Source organism: Wyeomyia smithii, chromosome 3, assembly GCF_029784165.1.
Source record: "Wyeomyia smithii strain HCP4-BCI-WySm-NY-G18 chromosome 3, ASM2978416v1, whole genome shotgun sequence".
Taxonomy (NCBI): Eukaryota; Metazoa; Arthropoda; class Insecta; order Diptera; family Culicidae; genus Wyeomyia; species Wyeomyia smithii.
Window position 1 is genome coordinate 40109126 of NC_073696.1, and position 27533 is coordinate 40136658.

General features: G+C 38.8%; 1 protein-coding gene across 3 annotated transcripts in view; it reads right to left on the reverse strand.

Moving 5' to 3' along the window:
* The window catches only part of LOC129728117 (protein O-mannosyl-transferase TMTC2), a 463464-nt gene that overhangs the window by 52144 nt on the left and 383787 nt on the right, over window positions 1-27533 (reverse strand). For all 3 annotated transcript variants that reach the window (XM_055686518.1, XM_055686517.1, XM_055686519.1), the window contains exon 7: window positions 9681-9766. In XM_055686518.1, the coding sequence (XP_055542493.1) occupies window positions 9681-9766 (86 nt within the window). The remainder of the gene's footprint in view (window positions 1-9680; window positions 9767-27533) is intronic.

Consider the following 27533-nt stretch of genomic DNA (forward strand, 5'->3'; position numbering starts at 1 on the left):
TATTATTCGTGCTTATATGTTGCTGTTTCATCCCCTCTTTTACGCTCACTGCTTCAAGCCACGTTGCCTTTAGCCAATATTATCGCTAGTTATAATTCCCTTTCACGTTGGCTAGCATCTCCGTGTCCTACATAAACATTTCGCGGTTTAGGTGAGCCGTGTCAGTGATGGTATGGCGACTGTATCCACGCTTGGGAAGCTTCCAGTGGTGTTATCGAAAAAAATTTAAAAGCTCATTCTCAAGATCTGGGACGAGGTGCCGATAGACTAGCGTGCCTTTTTTTCGAAAATCGTCTCAAGCTTGTCATACAGCACCATGCTTGTCATTCTCCTCGGTATGTGAAAGGAGAGGAAAAATAATTCACCGCGCACTTCCCTTCCAGTATGTGCCTGCGTGTAGCAAATGCTTTCACCATACTGCTTCTTTCTCCACTCCAAAGTGTCTCAACCAGCTTACAGAGAGACAAACACACTTCCAGCTCACCCTACATCTGATAGAAACAAAAGGGGTGAATCACTCTACAGAGAAAACGCAGAAGTACACATTAGTGTCCATTGGCGAGTAGTCCGGAAGGTGAAAAAAAACCTACCAGGCAAAAATGTAGTCTTCGTGTAGCCACACTGCGAAAACGAATTCCACCAGAGTAAATTCGACCGACACGAGCAACGCAGTCTATTTTTTTTCTCCCAATCTCTTTTCCTCTTCTGCCATGCTCAAGAAACCAACTGTGAAACGCACCGCAGATAGCTCTGCAGTGTAATTATTGTGCGTGATGTCCACACGTGTAAGAAAGTACACCATAGTTCATTGTCTCGCAAGAGAGAGATTTCAGATTTCACCGCAGTGCGTCCAGGTAGCTCAACAGATAAAAATCGTTTGTCGCTCTCTTCTAGCATGAGCGTTGATTTGCTCTTTAGTGTGACGGCAGTTGTTTTTTTTTTTTTACAGTGCAAGATGTTCTCCTGCACTCTAGAGGTTTTTTGAGGAGAAAAGACAAGCATGTACAGCACAAAGCTCCCAGCTAATATGTCGTAAAGGTTCTCGATAAACACTGCTTGAATTAAAATTGATTCTGGGAAGAATAGCATGTTATTTCATTTTTTTTAAACACTTTTTTACTACTTTTTCTTTATACTAATCCGCAATTCTGGTTTTCCAACTTCGTGTATTCTTTTATCTGTTTTTAATATGTTTTTTTTTACATTTTTGTTGCTAGTGGTTGCTAAATTATATGTTTGTACTTTTCGATTTTTCTAAATTTTCTGCGAAAGATATGTGACGCGTAAAAATACAGCGTCAATTTCCAAAGCCGCAAAAATTCTTTTACGTTTTTTTAACTCGCTTTATCTTCATAAAAACAGAAGCTAGAGGAAAATTGCTACGGGGTGGGGTGACTTTTATAAAATTGTCTGAAGTTAGGTATATCGTAAAAAAATTAATTTGAGATTCTTAACTGAAAGTTAATCAATAACTGAGAATTGATTTGTTCACTCTTGGGACAAAAAAGTTTTTCTATCAAAAACTTCTGATTCTGAATTTTAATGATATCCATACATCTTAATTTGCATGAAATATTAAATGACCACTTATTTAAAAAAACTTTTTGTTTTTAAAATCAATTTTTATGTGAAGGTAAATAGCCTTGAGGTTACAGAGTATGCTTCGACAAGCGAAAGGTCATGGGTTCGTGTCTTAGTAGAATAAGACCCCAACTAAAATAAGACCATTCCCTCTGATTTTGTGGAATCATTCTCTGGCTCCTTTTCATTCCATGATGAATTTCAGAAATAGTCACACATAATTGAATAATAAGGGTAAATTAGAAATTGAGTTAATCTGATGGGTGGTCCACTACAGGTTAATAAGGCAAAGGGGTAATTCACCCTACCTCTCCAGACAGTTACAATTGCCAATACTTGTCCGGATAACTAACGAGGCCAATACTCATACTCGTCGATCTACAACTCACTCATCGGAATCGTAAGTACATCGTAATGACGTATCGAGTCAGTGTCATAATAAAAATTACCTCTGCCAAGGTTTGTGAGGCAGTAGAAGCTATACATATGTCAATAGAGGAAAGGGTAAAAATACAAGAATCAGTCACTGACCACTACGGTGACAAAAAGTAACCTCGCTTTCCGATATAGTCGTTAGAGATGCAGAGGTAAACTCGGTCTCTAGTAACAACGATAGTAACACTTGATTTTCTTGATTCTGATGTTGATTGGTTGTTCAGGATGTTTAAAGATGGAAGTTTCCTGAAAATTAGGTTAATTTACCTTAATATTGTCTAATATTCACTCTTAGCTCAGATTCATCACGGAGGAGTAACCACGAAATGTGCGGTTGTTCAAACTTAAGCTCCATTTTTTCGATGTAAGGGAGAGCGAAGAGAAAATTAGTCAAATCCGGGTTCTTTGCTTATCCCGTGATAGTAGCCTTTGATTGAAGTGTGCTAGAGTGGACTACACGTCAGATAATTTCAATTTTTCTCTAAATGGAATCGGAATTTATAGGATAAATTAACCTATGAAGGACCACTTTCATATAGTGGACCACCAGCCAAATTAAACACACTTCATGCGAAAACTCGAGGGATTTCCAGAAAACTATTGTCGTGAAATGTCTCATCAAGCCTATCTGGAAGAGAATCACGAGAAACATTTATAAATTCCGATTTGTGTTAAGAGAATTGAGTGATTCTGACAAGTTGTCCACTATAGGAAAGAGGTCCACTATAAGTTATTTCACTCTGAATGTTTCTCATGATTCTGGATTGGTTTGATAAGATGTTTTCTGATGAAAATTTTCTGAAAATCGTTATAGTTTTCGCATAAAATGAGTTAATCTGGCAAGTGCTTCACTGTAGAAAAGGGGTCCACCATAGGAGAGTTTACCCTTTATTGCGGGAAACAGGTGACATCAATTATTGTGTTGTAGTCGCCTCTGAAGATGTTTTGTTGTGAAGTAAACATTTGACACACAGGTAGAAAGATTCAAACTTTATTGCAGCTTTGTTAATGGCTACTTTCTAAGCGCTGTATTGTAAAGGTGTTTTTTTCTGAAAACCGATCGTGCGCATGCAGAGTGTGCAATGTGTCAAAGAGTTCATCGTGGATTGATATGGGAGCAGAATCTTTCCGTCTCCGTTGCTTTATATGTTCGTCAGTAACAGACATCACGACCTGCTGAGAAGCATAAATCGAGGAAGCGACCACTATTACCATGGAAACTGTTTGCTTTTAGTGTAGAATTACTCCCGGATGGACCACGTACTTTAGTGGATCACTCGTCAGATTAACTTAATTTATGCGAAAACATGAAGGGTTTTCATAAAACTTCCATCGAGAAACATTTTATGCAGCTAATCTTCATTAGAATCACATGAAATATTTGTAATTTCCAATTTAGGGTAGAACACTTTTTTCAGTTGGCAACCCCCACAAAAAATGGTTTATTCTCTTGATATAGGGTAAAACTACCTTGTATGGACTACGTCCTTTGGTGGGCCAGCGACCAGATTAACTCCATCCATGCGAAAATTCGATGGATTTCCAAAAATAAAATCAACGGTTAACATCTTATTCCGTTAACCTGCATCAGAATCACGAAAAACATTTAAAAATTTCTATTAAGGATACAATTACCTTGGATGGACCACATCCTTCAGTGGACCACACTCAAAATCACTCGATTTTTTGCATACATTGTGTCAATCAGACCGGTGGTCCACTTAAGGTTCATCCATGGTAGTTTCAGTCTATATCAAGAGAATAAACAATTTTTGTCAGGGTGGTCCACTGAAGGAATTGATCCACCCCCACTTAAAGTGGACACCTATACTTTATTGACCTGTAGTGAACACAACAGAACTGTCAACAGAGTCAGAAGCAGAAATTTCCCTGTGCCGGTCATGTGTAATGACAAGGACGGCAACCTGCTTACTGATAAACCGGCGGTTGCAGCCAGGTGGAAGGAGCATTTTCAGGCGCTATTGAACGGTGAGGTGCCGGATGAGCAGAGCAGGAACAGGATGACGATTATTAGTGACGAACAAACTGTGGAGCCATCAACACAGGAGGAAGTGAAAAAGGCGATTAGTGAGCTGAAAAACGGCAAGGCCGCTGGGAAGGACGGTATCCCGGCCGAACTTCTAAAATGCGACCGATCCTCGATAAGTTCCGGGAGTACAACTTACCGACTCACCATCTGTTTGTGGACTTCAGGGCGGCATACGACTCAGTGAAAAGAAACGAGCTGTGGCAGATTATGCTGGAACACGGTTTCCCTACGAAACTAATTAAGCTGAGTTGTATGACACTGGAGGGATCAAAATCGTGCGTGCGGATAGCCGGCGAGACATCAGCCGCGTTCGTAACGTTGGATGGACTGAAGCAGGGGGATGCGCTCTCCAACTTACTGTTTAACATCGCTCTTGAGTGTGCAGTACGAAGAGCAAACGTCGAAAGAAACGGTACTATCATCACGAAATCTCACACGCTTTTTGGCTTTGCGGACGACATCGATATCATCGGTATCAATCGTAAGGCCGTGGAGTAGGCCTTTGTACCTTTTAAGAGAGAAGCAGCGAGATTGGGACTTGTCAGTAACTCTGCCAAAACGAAGTACATGGTAGCTGGCAGAGAGCGTGGGAGTCCCCGTGGTGTAGGTGCTGAGGTGGAGATAGATGGGGAACGATTTGAAGTGGTTGACGATTTCGTTTATCTTGGTACGCTTGTGACATGTGACAACGATATGAGCCGTGAAGTGAAACGACGAGTTGCAGCTGCGAACAGGGCTTTCTACGGACTGCGTAACCAACTAAGGTCCCGTAGTTTGCAAACTCGCACAAAACTCGCGCTGTATAGGACGCTGATACTCCCGGTGGCCCTTCACGGACATGAAGCATGGACGCTGAAGGAAGCTGAGCGACGAGTGCTCGGAGTTTTTGAGCGTAAAGTTCTGCGATCGATACTTGGCGGTAAACTAGAAGATAGAGTGTGGCGCAGACGCATGAATCACGAGTTGTACCAGGTATACGAACATGCTGATATAGTGAAGGTAATACAACGGGTCAGGCTTCAGTGGGCTGGACATGTAGCCAGGATGCCTGACGAGAGAGCCGCCAAAACTATCGCGGTGGATGTGAGCGGTGGAAGAAGATGCACGATCTGTTGGTGTACGGAGAGACTGGAGAACGGCTGCCCAAGACAGAAGAATCTGGACATCTCTAATTCGTTCGGCCCTAGACCGGTGAACGGTCCGTTAGCCAACAAAGTAAAGTAAAGTAAGAAAGTGAACGACTGCGATTTTTTTACGTTCATTCGAACTTCTAACGAAGTATAAGTTTGATAGATTAATAGAGAACAGATTGATCTTCCAAATGCAATACATTTCGTGTCAGTTTTGCATATAGTTGATGAGTTTGAAGTTCATTTTTTGAGGTAAAAAGTGAGTATCATGCATATTTTTATCCCTTTTCAAAAGTAAGTCTTGATTTTTTTTCAATTATGTATGTAAAGTTGCTTAATTTAATAAGACCTACATCTTGCCCAAAGTTTCATTGGGTTCTGAGAGGATCATTCCAATATCGAGTTGGAGCGAAATCCAGCAGAGTTAATTCCAACTTTTAATCAAGATAAAAATAAGGAAAAAAAATAAAAATGTTGGATGAAATATCAAAAATGGATATGTCACAAAATATCAAAAAATTGTTTGCAGTGACGAAAATACCCAACATCCGTGAATATTCGGGAATTAAATTTTTGAAAAAGGCCCGACGTTCGGAATAAAATCAAGTAGTGCTCGAATGCAAAATGTCAGCCGTAATCGGTGTATCTTCCATTACACATTATATCACCTCAATTTGGATCGGGCTCCAATTGTGGTGTAGGCTAAGAGAGTATGCTTCCGAATGAGTATATATTATTTTCTTTGTGTATATCGTTTCGCTCAGATTGTGTACAGTTGATGATATAAAACTGTAATGTACAGAAAGATATCGGGGTTTCTGAAAATTTACCGACTCGGATGAGCTGATTTGCTTAGGTCTAAGTCTTAAGCCTGTAGTACACTTTTTGTCTAATGGTCAAATATTTGACCTTCTGACATAATGGTCAAATTTGTTTGATATCATGGTTGTTGTTTGCCCGTGTTTGGCCCATGTTAAAATTGGAGAGTGACAAATAATTATCTTTGACCAAATTTTTATCTGTCAAAAAGTGACAAATATTTGACGCTCGGTCAAAGAGTGTACTACAGGCTTTAGTTTTTCGTCAAACTACAAGATTTAAAATCAAGAATACGGATCATGTGTCTCGATAGATAGAACAGAGCTAAACTAACTTTAAACCGAATTTCATCTAATTTTTTTTCTCAGCCATCTGAACCCGATTAGTTTGCATTGTTTACCTTCACGGCGGTGAAAGACTGTCAGTCTTCATAACACAACAACCACCACCAATCTTGTCTTGTTGAATCTCGTCTGTGAATCAAACAGAAAACCTCGCTCTTTGGCTTGTCTCTCGTTAGCATCAAGATTTTCCGCCATGCTACCATTCATCGAAAATTGATACCCACAGTAACATCAAGACTTGAACCGACCCGTTTGACTTTTATAAATATTTTAGAAGGAACGGCATCTTGAATGAGCTTTTTCTTCGTCGCTCAGCTTTCCATTCTGTACCTAAGGTGTTCCTTCCGGCCCGCTGTTAGAGCGGGGTGCGGAGCTTTGTACCATTAAGGACAGCGGTTTTGTCACTGGTGGCGGTGGAGATATTCCGTTGCTCGATCGGCACCCACTCGTACGGTCTAACCATCAGGTAAGCTTTTGTGTGTTAAAATACTTACCATAGATGTATAAGCAAGCCCGGCACATACTCTCGCTGTCTGTCTATTCAGAAAATCTGAAGATGGTCCCCATCGTGGTGCACGTGCCTGGTGTCTTGAGAACATCGTCTTGCTTTGCCTTTAAATCGACCTCTTCCTGCCCTACTGACAGTAGCCTGGCACTGCGTGGACTACCATCAAGCCATTCATTTGTCAGCTTATCCCCTCTAGACTGATACTGACTTTGGTCGGAGGACGGGACAGGTATAGACATTCTTAGTAGGTATCCAACCCATGTGGTGAACAGGTGCACAGCGGATGCTGAACGGTACTTTGATTCACCGTAGACAGAAATCGTTTCGTCTCGCTGTGACACCGCATGACCCATTGTGCAACGTCTTTTGCAGGAGCGGAGATTTTCTTCCCCCCTCCCCATCGACGGTGCGGTTGCAACATATCTTGACATGCGTGAAAATGGGTCCTATTAGAAATACGACAAAACCTGGTCGGTTGTGTCTGTCCCCATGAATGGAGTTTTCGGCAAAATCTTCAACTAAGCAGCGCATTAGAAAACGTGTGAATGGTTACGAGGCTCACCTGGCAAGAAGAAAGCGAACGAGAGCATCACGAAAGGCTTATTTCTGTGGTAAACGGTAGACTACTTCCGAAAAGGTTTCTCAGACGGTGTGCGTGTTGACCGCATTTAGTTGATATTTTTCCTGGAAATTGTTATCTCTCAGCTAGAAATTTTGAGCTATCTTGCTTTTCGTCCGTATTTGGAAATTCTTTTCGAGAATGCCTTTTGCTTACTAAAGTTTGAATTTATGTACTTACACATATTTATAATTAAAATATATAGATAATATATTGAAAATATTCTTAGAGAAAGCTTCAAACCACCAAAAACTGATTCCAGTAGCTTCCGATTGTCAGTTGTGTGTGCCTGCCACATGGCCGACTTTCTACCAGTGTTATGTCACCTTGAGGATAACCGCAGCGGAGCTGCTTGCAACCGATAATGAACTTCTGTCAATTCCAGAGCAGCTCGAAGACAATATACTTCTTCAGAATGTCGACCCGTGTCAATTAGTATACGCTTCGTCCCGTCCGTCCGCCTCCACGCTCGTTTCGAAACTGGGTCGAAAACGAAGCAATAAAAAACAGTCTCTGCAGTCCCCTGCAGGTCCGCTAGCCGAAGAAGAAAGCAATAAAATTTATTGGAAACTGGGTAAAACAATGCCACCTAACTACTCCTGGCATCGTCGTTTCCTCGATTTTTCTCCGGCAGTCATTTTATTGGAGACACACCGACCGAGTGACAGTGACGCAACAAAGTTATTCTGCCAATTCGTTACGCATCGTGTGCCAATGTGTCAGGTTTTCCTCGAGTCCCGAAAAGTTAACCTCTATCCTGTGCTGTCAGTTTCTTATTTCTTGGGCTGACCTGCTCGGCTCACGGCAGGCTGCTCCAGGCTGGGGTGAATGGCACGAGATAGTATTAAAGGACCCCTCATACACTTTGGGGCCCATATTTCGGGTGAATGTATTTGCTCGAAACCCGACGCACCAGATGGTGACGGTAGATCCAGCGTGACGAATTGATTGTTTTCGTTCATCGTTCATTCTTATACGTTACGTAGTTCTACCCCCGCACTTGTTTACCGTTCCGAGTCCATCCCTCGATCTGCTGGGTTCTGTTTCCGTTTTACTTTGGTTCGTTCCATTCCGTTGCATTTGGGTGAAATTTTCATTTCACTGTTGTAGTCGTTATTTGCCTTGGCCTATTCCTGAGACTCACTGGAAAACCCCTACTTATGCCAATTGGGACGCGGTTTGTTATTTTTTTTTTTTTAAACGAGACAAGTGGTAAGATAATATCGGCTGCGAAACTTTCTATGACGATGACGCTTTGACCAGAGAGTTGGGGACACAAGATCATAGAGTAAACAAAAATAAGCCAGATAAAATTGCGAACTCCGGTCTGTTTTTCATCCAAAAATCAATATTTCGCCAGCAAATTGTACAAAATTTCAATGGGTTCAATGGGAAATGTCCATCGTTTTTAAAATATTGCAATAAAACTAACAGAAAACCTCTCGCAGATTTTGTTTTGAATTTTCGATACTGTAAATTAATCATTGAGTTACATAAATTACTATGCTTCATTTTCAACCAATGGAGGCGCATGGTAATACAAGCTGGTATTAGGTGCTTTATCACGGTGAGGTGAATTGTATATTGCAGAAACGATTGTAAAGTTGATATTCTTCATTGTTTTTCCATTTTTGCTTTGAAGAGAGAAAGTTGAATTTGTCCGTCTAATAATTTTGTGAGATCATTGTTAATTTTATTGTGAGGGCTTTTTTCCCTGTGAGAAATGAATAATCACAAGGGAATGTAAGAAGTTCTTAAGTAGCGCAGAACGCAGTGAATGATATACTAAGTGAAGCTTTTCTACCACTGCAAACCATATATTTTAATATACATAATGCAAGTTCACCGGGAAGACACATTTATTTCAATATTCGCAATTTAGCTAACATCCATCCGAACACAAAAGTCCATGACATTATGAATTGATAAAACCGTACACATTTTTTCGCCAGTTAACACATATTCCCATTCACGCAAAGTCATTCCCCGTCGGAGAACGCCGGAACGGAAAACGGTTCCTTTTTTATTTTATTTTTGCATGTCACTTAAGATGAACGTCACTCCCCCGCTTGGTGGTCGTGTCGGCTGGTTAGACTCCTAGCGCGAGTTTATCCCAGTGAAAGGTGCGTTTTTCTCATTCACCAGCTGTCGGTTCGAAAATTGATTGACATGGGTCCACATGGGTTGTACTTACGTGCTAGCGACGGCCGAAATTGGATCGCTTTTCGAAAGCTTTCCACAGCTTCGCTGTAGTCTTGTTGATTTTGTAGTAATATTCCTCTGGAATAAAAAGAAAATAAATAAGCTTATTAGATGTTTGGATCAAGTGAAATGGTAATTCAATAGCGAGCAAATTGGGAGTGTTTCCCTGAATCCTGTTAACAGTTTTATTGATATGGCTCGAAATTTACAACTATTGTGTGGTTTAATAATTGAAGCTTGTGCTCAAGTACACGTGTTTATAGTCAAATTGATTAGTCGGTGTTTTGTGAGGTGGGAACAACAACTCAATTAGATGTATGCGATTTTTCCTAGCCCCAGGTCGGAAGTATGAATTAGACAGTTGATTGATACACCGGTAGCAAATCATCATACGGAAAGAGAGAGAGAGAGAGAGAGAGAGAGAGAGAGAGAGAGAGAGAGTGTGTAAAAGCCTCTAACTTATTTAAATCATAACAGGATTAACGTCGTTGTTTACAAACCAGATTGTTGGATTTTAAGACTTATGCACCAATTGATAGTTTCCACTTTGCTGCATTGTGCGAAGGTAGCTGCCAGCATCCGTGCAAAATTCATGCCACTACCGCGGGACGTGCCTTATTTTTGCAACCCACTAGCCTTGCAAAAGTTAGCCAAAGAGTTTCGCTTCCAACCTGCTGGAGTACAAATTTTATTCCGCGGGAACGTTCGTACGAGTGAGTATTTGTGCATTTTTTATGGGCCAGACGAGCGATGCATGGCTCTGCACAATCCTTCAAACTAGTGCACTCGGCAAAACGGCAGATCTGAAATCTGAACGTTTCTAACAAATCCACTAGTAGCGTAGTATTGGGGATGGGGTTTATATGTAGTAGACACTTTTCGGCGAATCGATTTTCCACAACAACGAATGTGTTGATTTTCGTAGACTATGATTGAAACGTATGCAAGATAGATTAATGCAAAAAACAAACAAACTGAGCTTTACCTCGAATCAATGTAATGTTTGATGTGGTGAGTTCGTATGCATTTGTTTTTTTTTCAAAATTCGAGAAAATTCTGACATGTTTGGTAGTACGTATTACAAATTTACATTTACTGATACTGAGAACGGTTGACATTGGCAGGGCGATATTGGTCAGACCCAAAACATTTAATATATTTTACGTTCTGGTTTTGTATAACAAATTTTCGCAGAGCGCTGATGACTAGCAAACTGATTACTCAATTCAACTAGACGCCTACGGATTATAAAATCTATCTCAATACAGGTCGGGCTCGATTAACAGGAGCTCTACTCTCCGGAGAAAATGGTTCGATTATACAAAGTCATTTTTTAAAGTAGGGCTACGTTTTACTTTAGTAGGTTGTCATGCTGGTCGAAGTGTAACGAAAATACTCTCTTAAAATCATGTTACCACAACTGAACGGATGTTGAACGCCGATTTCTTGGTCGGACGGTGGTTGTTGCTTTAAAATTGTGGTATAATAGTGGACACATTTTTTCAACAGTAAATGCATGAAAAGTTGAGTTGAAAATTAATTATTTTAGTTTAGTTTCACAGCAAACCGATATTAGCTCGCTTTTATTGCTGAGAACAGGATGATATAAAGTAAAATCGTACGTGCAAAGTAATGTTGTGAATGTTTGCTTCAATTTTTGTATTAAATAAATCTTGAACACAGTTTGAAGTTTTGCTCCAACCTTTGGTTTGAAGATTAGCGTATAATTTCAATTGCAAACCTATGAATTAATTAAGTGAAAGTTATATGAAAAAACTGTAGCCAACCGATCAAAAGGTACCATTGTGTTCGTGATGTTTATTTTACATGCAAATTATGCAAATAAATTAACATTTCTGATAATGTTGTGGGCTTGGGAAATGGATTATTTAATTCATATCGTGCTAGATAAATGAAGATAGCGAAGGTGTAGCACTCTCAGCCATGTAACAGTTCATTACGATATTACGTGTTGCATATTGCAGCTGTGCGGTTGGGGGACAACAAGATTTTGTTCGTGCTATGGAGTAGGATTAACCGTCTTTATTAAAGTGATTCAACATTTTGAATGAAGCTTAATACATTTTCTGAAACGAATTCTCCATTCACAGCAACACAAGACAAACTTTTGATTAAAAACAGATTAGTTTTGTATATACCGCTGTTTATTCACAATATTATCGGGAAGTATCTGTAGCGAATGTTGATCATAGTTTCAATTTGATTCACTAGCGAATTCCCGTCTCCCAAGTATGTATAAGAATCTTGAAAAAGACCGAATAATGCAATTGCAAATTTTATTCAGTTATCGCATGAATGCGTCATGATCAAACCGCGTACGATGTTCGCACTAACATAACATCGTAAGTTGAATTCAAGACTGGCACATCCCAAAATTTTTTATTTTTGTTTTATCCAACAAAATTTTTAGAAATCACAAATAAAATCTAGAGTTATAAGTATATTCGGTTCAATGATGGCAATTTTGGTCACGAGATGCTTTCAAACAAAGTTATTTTTTGTCTTGGCCTAGACGAAAAATAAACTTGTTTGAAAGCAACCCGTGACGAAAATTGCCATCATCGAACCGAATTACCAATTGATCAAAACACCGCTAGGTTATAAGTACAGTTCAAATCGGAAATATACTGGAAAAAATTTAAAACAAATGAGGCTTCAACTCGTAAAACTTTCTCTCAATATGCACGTAACAGACCCAAAATGACCGATGGATCGAACGGAATTTAACGCAAAGAAATTTTAATCTGTACCAGCTGACTCGGCAAACTCCGTTCTATACATTTGCCACTCTTTATTTAATAAATTCGTCCATTGAAAGAATGGGAGTTCTTAATAGATTCCATTTACTCTTATTAGTTTCATTGCAAAAAAAATATCCACGCCTAGAATTGTGCATAAAGCATTGATTTTTTGATGCGTTACGTCCAGTTTGGTCCCATTCCATCTTTGTTTTTTTTACCTCCAAGATTGCAAGTGCACGCAATCAAGGTTCACATAATTCTGAAAGATATGCGGAAACACATTCGAAATAACTTCCTTTTTCTCAGAAAAACTGCGGAAATGCAATCAATCAAAAAAACCTCACCTGGTACTTCACCATTGCCAATCGCTAAAAATTTCAACGAAAAAATATCTTGGATTCGACCGTTTTTGGCTGGTTTCCAGAAACCAGAAGCCGCCATTTCAGAATTCGGAATGGTGTCTGAGAATAATTTAAGGCTTCTGTGCATCATCCTGAGTAAAGAAATAACTATATTAGGGAATGGCATGTGAAGTAAAATTCTGAAATCTGGGTATGGGAAATACCTTAATTGAGTGGTACTCGGGCATTTTGGTCTGTCTGTTTTCCAGAAACAGAAAGTCGCCATCCTTGAATTTAAAATAGTGTGTTATATTTTTGGAGGGGTCTCTAATCAGCACAATAGCCTTCCCCGGCCTCAGAAACCCTTACATATTCACGTCGATTGTTTGATGCGTTCTTGAGTTAAATTGTGATTTGCGAACTCCAATTTATTTTTTTTATAAAAGGTAAGTAGGACGATCAAATTCTTGTGTCGGATTGAAGTTAATAGCAGAAGTGCAGCACTCTCAGCCTCGCAACAGCATATCATGGTGTTGCTCAATATAGTAAACATTTTTCTTTTACCCTCCAAATACTGGTTTTATTTACATACTATCTTCAGAAGAAATTAAGTATTTTAAAAGACTTATAGAATGATAATAAGTTTTAGTCAGGGAGCTAGTGTTGCTGCAAATTTTAACTTTTCAGTCTTGCACTTTAGATGAACGATGTCGTTAGCAAAGTTATAGATAATGTTGTTGCAAAAAAGTTTACTCCAGAAACTTTTCTTCTAATTCCGTCTGTTTTGGACATATAATGTCTTACATTAGATTAGTTCTTATTTTATGCTGTACCGATCTGGTGAAGTTGCTGTTCATCAAGAAAAAAAAAAACGCTCCAAAGGATTCAGAATAAAATTCTGAAAATGATTTTGAAGCGTCCTCCTTGGTTTGGTACACTCGAATTACATAGACTTACTGGTGTTGAACCATTAGAAGCTATGTCAAATAAAATTATTAACAATTTTTGACAAAAATCGTTGCAATCCTCAATTGCTACGATAAGCTCTCTTTATAGCCAATAAGTTAGCAATTAAGTTAGTTATAAGTTTACTTCCCCTATTCTGACAAGTAGGTTTAAATCCCTACGAACGATAAGTCCTAATTGCGAAAGCAAACAAATCCTAACAAATTAAATTACAAATTTTTAATAGTGTAATAGTTGAGAAGTCACCATTTGTGATTGGACACACATACTCATTACTTACTAATATTTATCATAAATACTTAAGCTACTAACAAATCCCCCCCTTAAAAAAAAATAAAAAATAAATAAAAAAAAACATTAAAAAACATTAAAAAAAAATTAGTTCTTAAAATTATTTATTTTTTAATGTGGGTCATTCCATCTCAAGTGTGCACTGTGCACACCTCATATATGCGACCTTCTCAGATTTGGCTAAAATTTTGTGGAATGGTTGATTTAAGGTCATCATGCAAAAATATCAATTTTGGTGCCGATACGTTCACCCCCCGCCCCGTAAGACCCTCTTTGAAAAATGAAATGTGCAATTTTTCGTCAAAAAGTCTTGTTTTCCTTTAATTATAGTTTTAAAAGCAGGATATCTAAAAATAAATTTAAATCTGAATTTTGAAGAAAATCAATTGAGGATTCCAAAAGAGATATCAAGTTTGAGCAACAGTGTTGCCAGATATGTTGTTTCTGAATTTAAAAAATGAAATTGCATTTTTTGGCAACTGAGTATATTTTGACATTAAAATAAACAATTACATCGTGTTCCTGAGAACATTTTATAAGAAAAAACACTTGTCACTCCGAGGTATTATGAGCAAAACTCGAGTCATTGCATTTCTAACTATAACTCTGCTAATATCTCCAAAACTGGCATGATTATGGACATTCTAAATATTTCAATTAGAAGATTATTATTTAAGAAATCCAAAAAATAACAATTCTGCTTAGAAGTGTTGCCAGATATGTTATTTTTACGGTTGAAAAATTCAATTGCATTTTTCGGCCAATAAGTATATTTTGATTTCAAATTCGACAAATGCATCGTATTGCTAAGAAAATTTTACCCTTCAAACACTTACTTCGTAGAGGTATTTTGAGAAACACTCGAGTTACAGCATTCTTAAGAAACTTTTAATTTTTTAATTTAAATTCTTATCTTAGAAGCGAGCCGTTATAAATGCTTTTATTGTATCCATTCTTAATGAATACAAAACAAACGTCATAGTAAGAAAAACATATAGGGTAGGAGTACCAATTATGGCAATATCTAAAAAATGTACCAGTTATGGCATCAACCAGTTATGGTCTAGGGGATATAAATGCAATATTGCCGTAACTGCATCTATAACGACTCGCTTCTAAAATAAGAATTCACATTAAAAAATTTAAAGTTTCTTAAGTATGCTGTAACTCCAGTTTTTCTCATAATACCTCTACGTAATAGGTGTTTTAGGGTAAAATTTTCTCAGAAACACGATACGTTTGTCGAATTTTAAATCAAAATATACTTTTTAGCCGAAAAATGCAATTTATTTTTCAACTGTAAAAATAACATATCTGGCAACATTGCCAGGCAAAATTGTAATTTTTTTTTGGATTTTTTGAATAATTCTTTTCAAATTGCATTATTCAGAATATCCATAATCATTTGAAGATGTTAGCAGAATATTAATTTGAAATGCAATATCTCGAGTTTTGCTTATAATACCTCGGGGCGATAAGTGCTTTTTATGTAAAATTTTCTCAGGAACACGATGGAATTGTTTAATTTAGTATCAAAATATACTCATTCGCCAAAAAATGCAATTTCTTTTCAAATGTAAAAACAACATATCTGGCAACACTGTTGCTCAAAATTGATATTTTTTCTGGAATCCTCAACTAGTTTTCTTCAAGATGCATATATCAATTTATTTCTAGAAATTATGCTTTTGAATCTATAATTAAAAGAAAACAAGACTTTTTGACGAAAAACAAATGCAAATTTTTTAAAAAAGGGGTGGGTCTCACGGGGCAGGGGATGAACTGATCGGCACCAAAATTGGGATTTTTGCATAATGACCTTAATTCAACCATTCCGCAAAATTGGAGCCAAATCTGAGGAGGTCAATGACACGTTTGTTTCTTTTTATTTTGCACACTTGAGATGGAATGACCCATATCTAAACTGTTGCATTAAGAAGGTAATACAATTCAGCACATATTATAAATCATCGAATCATACAACATTTATAGAAGACACTATTGCCAAAATATGTAAAAAATATTATTCTTTGTACATCCTCAGACCACAATTAGGCAAAAATTAGCATATAAAGCCTCTTCTAGTACCTTCATTGCCTGATATGTATATTTTTTACACTTTCTGACAATAACTCAGTCTTTGTAAAAAGCATCTTTTTATGTTTTCTACAAAGTAGTGTCAAATAACTTTCTTTTTGAGCGTCTTAGTAGAATGGAATTGAATATTGAGGATAGGATATGTTTCCATTTAATTCTACTACAAAAAACCGAATACCCTTTAATCGAATACCGTCCGCAAATACGTATTTCGGCTGCTACATGCAATCATCATCAGTGCTTATGTGGACACAGTTCACATGGAAACATAACCTATTCTCAATATACAAAGTAGTGTGTTTTTAATATATTATATTATCTACTTAACAAAATGAAACGGTATGTCTCCAAAACAAATATGCAGTCGCTAGATATTTTGAATTTTTTCTAACGGCACATTTAACCAGCATAATAATTTTCATTAGCAAAAGAACTGTTAGTGAAAACAGAAAAAAAATTAACGGTTCGACTGACAGGACGACAAAAGTGAAAAAAAGTTACCCTGAAGCTCAAAATATTTGCATTAAAAAAAATATTGCTTTTCAACCATTCCAACGAATTAGTTGCTCCTTGTTTGCTTAAAAGTGCGTCACAAAATCTCTGCTTACGGAAATCACATTCAAGTCTCTGGAAAAGTTATCTTTCAGGCACCAGAAGCAAAGCAAAGCCTTGGTGGTGCTACATTCCGATTCGGAACTTGACCTTCTGTTTCTTATACACAGATTTCGCAGCCAACTGTTTAGTGTACAGGACAATTGCGGGGCTAGCGCTACGATCCTACTGACATAAACAGTATCTCCCGAGCCGAGATTCGAACTCACGACAACTGGCTTCTTAGACCAGCATCGTACCTCGAGACCAACTAGAGGGCTTTTAGACACCAAAATTCTCAAAAATGGTTATAAATCTATATTCTTTCATTTTCTTTTGACGTAGGACTACGATTTCATTCAGCTTACCACATAGAGGAGTAAATTGAAAATCTGTTAGCGGATTTGTTTCTCTTTAAATGTTTATAAGTCAGTTTTTTTTTCAATCGATTTCCTTCATTCTACTACTGTACTATTGAAAGTTGTCAAGCTTTGCTAAAACGCAGAATTGAACCTCTGATTGGTTGCTTAATGCTTGCTTTCCCTAGCACGGTCGACAGAATTATATACCCAGTAAACCAAGACTGTTTGGCCTATATAAGAGCCGGCATTCGCCCAAATCAGTTTTTAGTTTTTAGTTCTGAATAGCGACTAGGACAGTTCCTTCTTAGCAGCAGCAGCTATGGCAGCGAGTATAAGAAGTATTAGTGGCAGTGCGAGCTGCGGTAGATGTAGTGGCACTTACTCCATTATGAAGTTGCCTTTGTGTAGCAGCAGCAGCAGTCGTGGCATACTTTGTCTAGTAAACAGCTGTCTTTGTGAGGTATCGGGCATTATCAGTGGGTGGTACATCAGCCAGCACTTCCTCCAATAAAAGTTGCCTACACAAACGTTCTGAGATGCTGGCATTCAAAATAGGTTGACCGTCAAATTTTCAGTGTAAAAATAGCTTTCCACTGTGTTATCAGAAGAAAGCCTTATTCCCACTGGATAGCACAGGGATGCGATCAGCATCATATCCGGTACTAAATTAAACGACAAATTGTCCTTTTGAGGACAAATTAAATACCTAATTGAAGAGTTAATTCTGAATCGATCATTCATTACACTTCTTTTCAAATGTCGAAAAGGTTATGAATTTGACTTCATCTTCACGTCTCATCACGTACTGAATTTTCATTGCTTTCAGTAATATACAAAACCCAACAGTTTTTGTCATCTGCTTCCAAACGCCACTAAAACGTATAATCAAACCATGGAAATTGTCAAGCCCGAATTATGCTAGCCACTGTCCTATTAAAAATGGTCAATCCTTGTTGAAACACAGATGCCGATTGAACCGATTGGTACCTTAATGCTTGCTTTCCCTAGCACGGTCGAAAAAATTACGGTGGAATATTGATTTTATCATAGTCAAAAAAACATTTTCTGGTAATTCTTGCGAATCTTTGGATTCGAGGAAATAATGAAGTTTAGTCCACAGCTTCGTTGGATTCATGGAAGTATGTTTTTTGACCGTGATAAAATCGAAATTCCACTGTATATACCTAGTAAACCGAGATGATACTATTTGGCCTATATAAGAGCACGCTTCTGTCTAAACCAGTAAGACTTGTTCTGGATAACGACTAGGACAGTCCAGCAGCAGAGGCAGTGGTTAGCAGCAGTAGCGGCGGCAGCCGGTAGCAGCAGCGGCAGTGTGTACCAGCAGCGGTAGTGGGTAGCAGCGTCAGTGGTAGGTGCAGCGGTACTATTTTTTTCCAAGTAAACAATTTCCTCTGTACGGTAGCGGCAACATCAGCGATAGGTGCATTGGCCAGTAACTTTCTCCAGTAGAAAGCTTTGCCGTATTTTAACAACACACAACCGTTTTTGGGATTCTGGCAATGAAAGCTTGTCGGCCGTCAAATTTTCAGCTTGACTACAGATTTGCACTGTGTTATCAAGAGAGTGCATTTTCCCATTGCCTTTCAGATGATATTGTCAGATCATTGGAAAATTTATTGAAAACAATCAACTGAAACTGAGTGAAAATCATCTGTTGATCTGTGGTTAGCGATGTCGGTCGGCAAGCTCTCCCACATGGTTATGATATCGGGTTCGATTCCCGATCGAGTCGAGGATCTTTTCGAGCTGGACATTTTCTCGACTCAGCACTGGGGCACGGTGTATTGTTGTAATTATCCTACAACATGCAAAATGTGTCGAAAAAAATATCGATAACGCATTCTTTCAACTAATCTAGCGTGCGATATTGTTTTTTTCATATTGATTTGATGACTTATCAAATTTCATACCTGCTATTGGAACGGTAGTCACAGTTATTATTTTGTAAAATTCATTATAAAATAAAACAGATATTTGAGAACAGGTGATTAAGCATGCTAATAACAGAAATTTTTTTTTCATTGCTCTAAATGATAGTTTTTTCTTCTGCTTATAAATAGTTTTTCGCCGCACATACATTTAGTAAACTGACAACAGTATCCACGCGACCAGAAACGGCTGTTCACGAACAAGCAAATAGCAGTGTAAGGTGTAATTTTTTTTTCATTTTATCAGATGCACAAGCAACTAACCAGTCTTTTTTATCGCTTCTACAACAGTTGCGATCAATCTGAGTGTCCTGATTGCAAAAAGTGACACACCGGTCATAACACGCTCGATTGGACATTGACTGCGAGCAGAAAACGGATCCGAATGGCGCTCTGTCCAGTAGGTTTTCGTTCTTGATATTGCGCATAGTGGTAGGAAACATGACTATAACTTGGTATAAAAGTTTTGTTGGGTGGTCGAAAAGCAATGTTATGGTAAAAATATTTGTCACAATATTTGGAATAAATTTAAACCATGCATGATATAGCACCCAACAATCCCACTTTGCAGCCGAGTTGACACTTTGATGACGTCGGTCGGTTTGGGCTCTGACGAAGAAGGTTGATCTGCTATATCTGCACTCTTCTCCGGTTCATCACCTAGTGCTGCATCAAAGGGAGAGAGACTGCTGCAGACGATGAGAATTAATGGAGCTGAGCCATAAAACCGTATGGTGCGCAGCAAATTTCAATCACAGCATCTGTATTCATCCCCTGTGATGTGACGAATGCGTTCACAAAAACAAACGGATTTGGATGAGGAAGGGGGGCCCGGCATGTATAGTTGCCTGTGAATCTGATTCCGTTCGGCTCCCGCGAGCCCCCGCTGATGCTGATTCGTGTTCACAGGAAATAGTTTTCATTTGAATATTTGATGGGGTCGGTGGCAATAGTGAAATTGAAACGATTGCGTAGGCGAATGTGTGAGTGTTTTTTTCGCTGACAAACTACGTGCGCATTTAAACTGTTTCAATGAAATTCGCACAGGTGTAGTGTAGGCAGCAGATGATGACGAGACGAGAAGTTGGTGGCAACTGTGCGTAGGTTTTTTTATTGCAAATATTGTTTCGAATCAATCTGGGCATCGATCGAATGGAACGATGAACGGGGTTGTCACTAGCTGCCTATACAGTAGAACTTTTCTGGTCACTCACTTTCCGAAGGACGTCGTTCGGCAGCTAAATGACCGTGAAAAATGAATGTAATGAATCGGAGCGACTGCTAAATTGATTGTGGTTCGTTTGATGTAGCAGAAAAAAAGTCACTCCACACATTCTCGGGTAGAAGCTAACGTTCGTAATACTTTATCGATTTTACCCAGTGAAATTCCAAATTGAGCATCGATGTTAAAAAAACACTTGTACGTGTTTAATACAATCTACAAGTATTAAAAATTAACAAACCCCATGAAGCTTTGTTTGTTTAGCACCATCAATCAGCCTCAACAATAGGATATAAATCTGTTCCACTCGAACTATTTTGCATTCATAGCAACAATGAAGTACATTTATTTAAAAAAACCGTACCAATAGCATGGCACTTAACCCCGGAACAATATTACCCGCGTGCAACAAAGACGGTACAATAAACTCAACATCCCCATATTTGCCCCCAAAACATCGATGTACTTGACGATGATCTAGAGCTTCCCAAAAGAGGACCCCGCAGACAAAGTGCCTGTTGAGCCAATTGCTTATTATGGTTGAAGTTTTACTTTTCCCAATTCATCTGCATTCGCTCTGGAGTAAAATCGTCGCCTATCGCAATCCCTCCCCACTCACTGCTCCGCGCAGGACTACATTTTAAATTGCCGAATTAGAATTTGCTCCCGTCCTGTCGGCCTTCTCTCTCTCTCTCTTGGCCCACTGTTGTTCGTCTTTTTGCTCGGTTTTTTTCCCTCCTTCTCGCTAAAGTCGGTTCATCCTTGTAGGCTCTTAAGGTTCAAACTGCTTTGGATGTTCGATGGAATGAAATGAATATAAATTTCAACTATATTGCTGCCTCTTCTCAATTCTTACTGAATCCTCTGCGCTCAGACCACTCGACCAAGAAGTCTCCAGACGGTGAAGTGCGGTTATCAAAACAGATGCTGGGGAGCATGCTGCAGCACCACCATGGCGGGACGCCAAGAAAAGAGCCACCTTGGGCTGGCGGAGCAGGCTTATGATGTTTGTGGTTCCTCTTCTATTCAAAATTTTCAACAAGAGCTCAGACCCTTGTTCAGCTTGAGCGGCGAGTGTGTACGGTCTCACAAAAAGGAAAAGGCCATGTTTTATTCCAGAGAAAGAGAAGAATGCCACCACACTCACTGCCTGTGCCCTCGCCGTATGCTGCTATTGTGATTGTGTCGAAAATACGTTCCGGGGAGCTTCGCTGGGAAATTCACGACTTTAAACAGAATTAATGATGAGAGTTGGCATATATTCCCGGCATGCGTTGAATTGTTTAGTTTTACAAGGCATTTTTTGTTGTCTTTGAACGAAATAAATTACATGTTGGTTGTTTAAAACCTCACCGAATTTTTGATTAGTAAAGTTTCGATCTATTGGCTACATAAGGGTTGGATAAGTACGCGACGATAGGCTAGTAAGAAGCCAATGGTAAAACCACAAGCAGTCGCTCGAACAGCTGGATGGCGGCCGACGCCTTCCGGTCTCATTAGAATTAATTGACACCGTTGAAGTGTGAATGGAATTTCATCTGCATCTAATTATCGTCCATCACTGACAGTCACTTCGAGTCAATGGTCGTTCAGTTTGCTTCAGCAGGTTATATCTGCAGGAGAAGCCAAAGTGTTGACGAGGATTGCCACTCGAAAATCCAGTTAATAACGCGCGTAATCATCAAAATTTGCTCGTGTTTGATTTGTCACCTCCCTCCCGAAGCCAGGCTAAACTACATCCACAAGTCACTACTTGATGCAGTTTAGACGGGTTTCGTCTATTACCTCTCGAATGAATCTGAAGTGGTTGGTTGATGCAGGCAAATTCATTTGCATATCAACATAACTTCATATCCCGCTCGTTTCATATGGTCGCTCGGGCGCCCACCGGCTTTATCGAGGGCAAAGTCATCGACAGCAGCAACTCATTGACAACGGTTTGCCGCATGTCACTGCGGAGGTTTTAATTGCGACCTGTATCAACACCGACGGAGGCTCGGTCACCAGGAGCAAGTCCGCCTCCATCTTGGCTGCAAGAGTCATCACCCCAACCAACCCATAGGGCACACCGTGTCGGAAGCATGCTTCGGGACGCTCGTTTCACTTGAATCGGCTAGTGAGTAAGGTGCTCTTCTGCTACAAAGTTGGAAAGTGTTGAGTGGTTTATGAAAGAGACGCCTAAGCGGTAAACGATTTTTAATCAAGTGCTTCGATGTGCCGTTAACTTGCACAAAACCGTCACCGGAGGTCGGTTGGAAGAAAATGAATTTCATCTTTTCTAAGCTGGATGCTCGAAGATTGAAATTGTTGCTTAATATTTCACAAGCATGGTGTAAATCTGGAAAGTCAAACAATGGTTGCTATAACAGTTGCCCTTTTTTTACTGCCCTCAACCAATAAGTTTAGAGATTTAAAGGGTAAACTTTTCAGGGCATCATGAAAATAAATATTTTTGCAGATAGTATAATTCCACGATAATTATTAAATCGAAGCTTTCGACAAATGTGACGCAAAATCTGGTTACAAAATAGAACGTAAAAGTTTTAATTTAAATGCTTCAATCATCGCACGAAGCTTCGCAAGCCTCTATATCTTATTTATTCTATCAACTAATTCGTACAAGCGCGTTCTTGTTAATTCTCATAAAGGGTGATTTACCAGAGATTGTGCGTGTGCTGTTATGATTGTGCCCAGTATGGCTATTCTAATACAACAGCCTCAACGTTTAATGGCTCCGTGTAATAGTGAAAGATTCTCTTCGTCCGCGTACTTTCACTCTATCAGTTCCTCGAACGCATAATCCATCTTATCATTACAAAAACGAATATGAAGAAAACTATTTCGAGAGCTAAGAAAAAGAAACCAAACTTGAAATGTAAGGACAGCCCTCTCTCCTCTGAAAATGGGGGAAGGGAGTCCCGTGTAAACCTGTTTTTGGTAATGCGTCTGTCTATCCGTATAACCGTGTAACTTTGAATAGAAAGGTTTTTACAGTATGAGACGAATTTTTGCGACATACTGTGTCATTCGAGATTTTTCTGTATCTCATGTCAACTTTTGATGATATTGAAAACGCTGAAACGATCATCATTAAACTCGGTATGCACTTACTTTATTTACTGTTATGGTAAACTTTCTCAGTGGTGCAAAGCAGAACGAATAGTAGATGCCCAGGTTTGTCAGTCTTAGGTAGCCGTTTTTCAGTCTCCACGAAAGCTTGCAGCTCGTGCGTCTTCGTTGACAGCGCACAACCACCAGGTGCGGGGACTACCTCGGAGTTTACCGTGTCTTCCTGGTTCTATGCTGGGCATGTTTTTGATGGTTCTTCCGTCAGGCATTCTGGCTACATGCTCAGCTCACTGCAATCTGCCGCGTTTAGTTACCTATTTTTATATTTGCACACTTGATTCATGATTCATGCGTCTGAACTTCTAATTTGCCGCCAAGTACTGAAAGCAGCACCTTGCGCTCTAAAACGCCAAGCACTTGTCGACTTTGCGGCTCAGATCGTTGTCACACGTCACGAATTCCTCAATCACTTCGAAGATTTCCTCATTTAGCTCCACCTCATCAGCATCAACAGCACAAGTACTCCCATGTTCGCTACTTAAAACTTGTAACTTTTTTTCTAAAAGGCCTGAAGGCTTCTTCCACTGCGCTAAAAAATATCAGAAATTATATCGATGTCAGCACCCTCCAAGGCAATGTTGAAAAGAAGTGCATTCCCTTGCTTAAGTTCATCCAACGTCATGAAATCGATTGATGTCTCGTCAGATATTCGTACGCATGATGTTGATTCCTACAGTGTTATTCAAATAGATTAAACAGTTTAGACGGGAAAATGTTTCCTAGCAATATCTGTCACGGCGCATTACGCTTAACTGAGTCGTACGTCGTTTTGAAATCCACAAATAAATGGTGAGTCTGCAGATTGTATTCTCGGAATTAATCTAGGATTAAAGGTTTGGGTAAAGATTTGATCCGTCGTGGAGCATCCTTCTCGAAAACTAGCCTGGCTCCGCCAACGGTCTCAAACTTAAGAATATATACGTATATACGTTATAACTTATACGGGAGAGCACTTTATCATAGTGATTCCTCTATAATTTCTGCAGTCGTGCCGATGGCTCTTCTTATATGTAAAGCAAATGCAGGGATACCATCCTTTATTGCTTTCGAATCACTCTTTTGCTGATTTCACAACTCTTTCGTTGCAATCTATCCTAATATTGTTCCTATATCGCTATCGCTCTTCTCCATCATTTTCGTTCAGAAGTACCTGTAAGTGTTCCCTTTACCTGTTTGGAACCATCTGTTTCTCAGTAAGCAGGTTGCCGTCCCTGTCATTACACATGGTCGACATATGAAAATTTCTGTTCCTGACATTATAGACTGGTTTAAGAACTTATTTTATCGACCTTGCGCTTTTTTCAACTATGAATTTTTTTTTTCGGCTGGATATTGTAACGCATCGTACTCTCTGTATAAGATTTCAGTGAGTGTGATCAGGGTCGATATTCGGTCCCAACAACCGTAACGTCCGTTAAATGTCCGTTAGGGGCCATCCACATAACACGTGGACAGATTTTTAACGATTTTGACCCCCCCTCCCCCTCCGTGGACAACGGCTCATATAAATTTTAAAAAAATTGTATGGACCGTGGACATTAGCCAATCCTTCCCCCCCCAAAGCTGTCCACGTGGTATGTGGATGGCCCCTGAGACCATCAATCGAATCATGATCAATCTGGGTGCAGTCGTCTCCTTTTGGTGCTCTTAGCGTAGAAAGTAGGTGCGACATATGATCACTTCTCTCCCCATTACTGATTTTATTTTTTTTAATTAATTGAAAAGTTGTTTGTTTGTTTAGATGGTTTATTTGATACGGCACGATACATTTTATACCTGAGCAACATACAATTCGTAATAATTCAAGGTTAGCAAGAAAAGGAGGGAGGCAATTTTTTTTATTTCTGGCGGTTAACTATGAGCTAATGGAGATTTAAGATGAAAGGAGAGGAGATACAATTTTACTTAAAATTATCTAAAAATTCTAAGATCTATTTGTTTTTTAATTGACAGAGCAGTAACATTAATTTTTGGAGCAGTTTGGTCTAAAGAGTTTGCGTAAACATACAGGCAGGCTCTTCGTTTTCGTGTTTCCAGTTTAGTGTAAAATCGTCAATGCGTCATCGGACAAAAAAACTAAAGAATTTTAAATTTTATTGTGGGCAGTTTTTAAAAAGCAGTATAGCTGAGTCATACGAGTAGACGAGTCAGACGAGAAATGCTATGAAATTCATCATTAGCAATTGGTCTATTATGAATATCGCCTTTAATCGCAACTTTGTACAAAGTTAGCCTTTCCATCACTCGGAATCAAACAATGAGAAGGCACCCACTCAGGCAAAGGTAACCTGATAATTTTTATCTATTAAAATACTTGAGACCCGCTGCATTTTCCCCAGGAAATACGGCGAGTGCTTTACAGTCTTCAATTTCCTTCTTCCCTTCTTCAATGGATACTAAAAGCAATTGCTTGCAATCCAGTATCTTTACATTTTGCATGAGGGAGTTCTTAAAACAGCCTACCTCATGACGCAAAGTTCCATCGACCTTAGACCTATTCTTCATAGGTCTGAAGAAAACAACGTAGGGACCATTAGCGTCATCTTTTTTTACCGCTTTTACCTGGTCCTCTAGCACCTTCGGCACTGGTCTAGGTACAGGAGAGGGACGTGGGGAGTTGAGAGGTGAGATTTAGATCTCTTCCCAATTCATTTCAATATCGATGAAAAATTTCACCCTTATATCCCAAGTAACAAAATTGGTTATATCAAAGTTGTTTAGTATATGATACAACTGAGACTTAAAACCTTAAATGCCGACCATGCGGTTATAACAACCTACTAACAACAGCTACAAACATGTGTTATGGTAAATTGGCAAAAATTAATTGAAGTCCTTAAAAGCTCCATATACGCTCCATAATAGGACCAAATGTTTTATACAACCCGATGTGCTTACCACATAACGGCCTCGAAATTTTAAACGAGATATATTCTCCAAGTTACATGTAATGCATTCAATTTTATCTTGGTTCCATTTCTCTATAACAGGGGCTTATTAACAGTGTCGTGAAAACAAAATTGTGTAAATTTTTATTACCATTTTGATAGAATAATAAATATATTGTTGCCTTTGAATTGTTTTCGTGCATGTGAAAACTCATGCCATAAAATATTTATGGTGAAACCGGTCACGAATTTTATCGAAAATGATACGCACCGCAGGAATTCAGTAGGAAATGAATGTATAATTAAAATTCAATTTCTCTGAACTAAGATGATGATTAAATAAATGCCATGATTTGGATAATTTCGTTAAATGTATGCCGCTATCATCATTGGAATTTCAAAACTAAGGTGTGGGTTCGTTATTCAGCGTTCAAGAAAATGCTGATTTCTGATATAATTAGAAATGTTTGCGATTTTTCCATTCAATACGACATGTTGTTTTAGAATAAATCGTCGGACGTATTTAAAATCTTCGTCATAACCAATCCTCATAATTTGATCACAACATAGCATATCATAACCTTAGTAAACCATGTCATAGCATTCGTCTGGATCTGTTCTCAACATAAAGTTTTATACAGGCCACAATCATAACCTACATGACGGGGTTGCCATAACAAATTCTGTTCGAAATGAAATTACAGGTAAACAAAAATGAGCGCGAATTGAAACGCGTAGTTTTATGCATTACAAATCATTAGCTAAAATCAGATTCTAATTTAAGATAGCCGCAATTGCTAACCTATTTTATTATACGGCTTCAAGTATATTGTCTCACGGTGGTCAGATTTCCAGAGACCACAGAATACCCATATCATGAGTAGTTTTAATTTGTGGACCATTCCTCAGCTAATTTCTATCGGGCGGTGTGCGTTAAACAATATGGGTTTGCCTTTGATTAATGGTACTTTTTGAAACATCTTTCAAGATTTCACTCAGATTTCAAACGGTGATCTCAGATTTAGAATCGACGATTGCATGGCCCAAAACCGACTTGAAAAAGCTCTAGTTGGCGGACAAAATGGGAATCATTTCATATGATAGTTCTTTTATTTTACTATTTCATTCTCTTGTAGCACAGCGAAAGCATTAAGAATTGGAATACATCAATTTAATAACTTTTAATTTTAATTTTTAATTAAACCAAAAATGGCCTAGTTTCAATGACAATTGCTCTATATTAT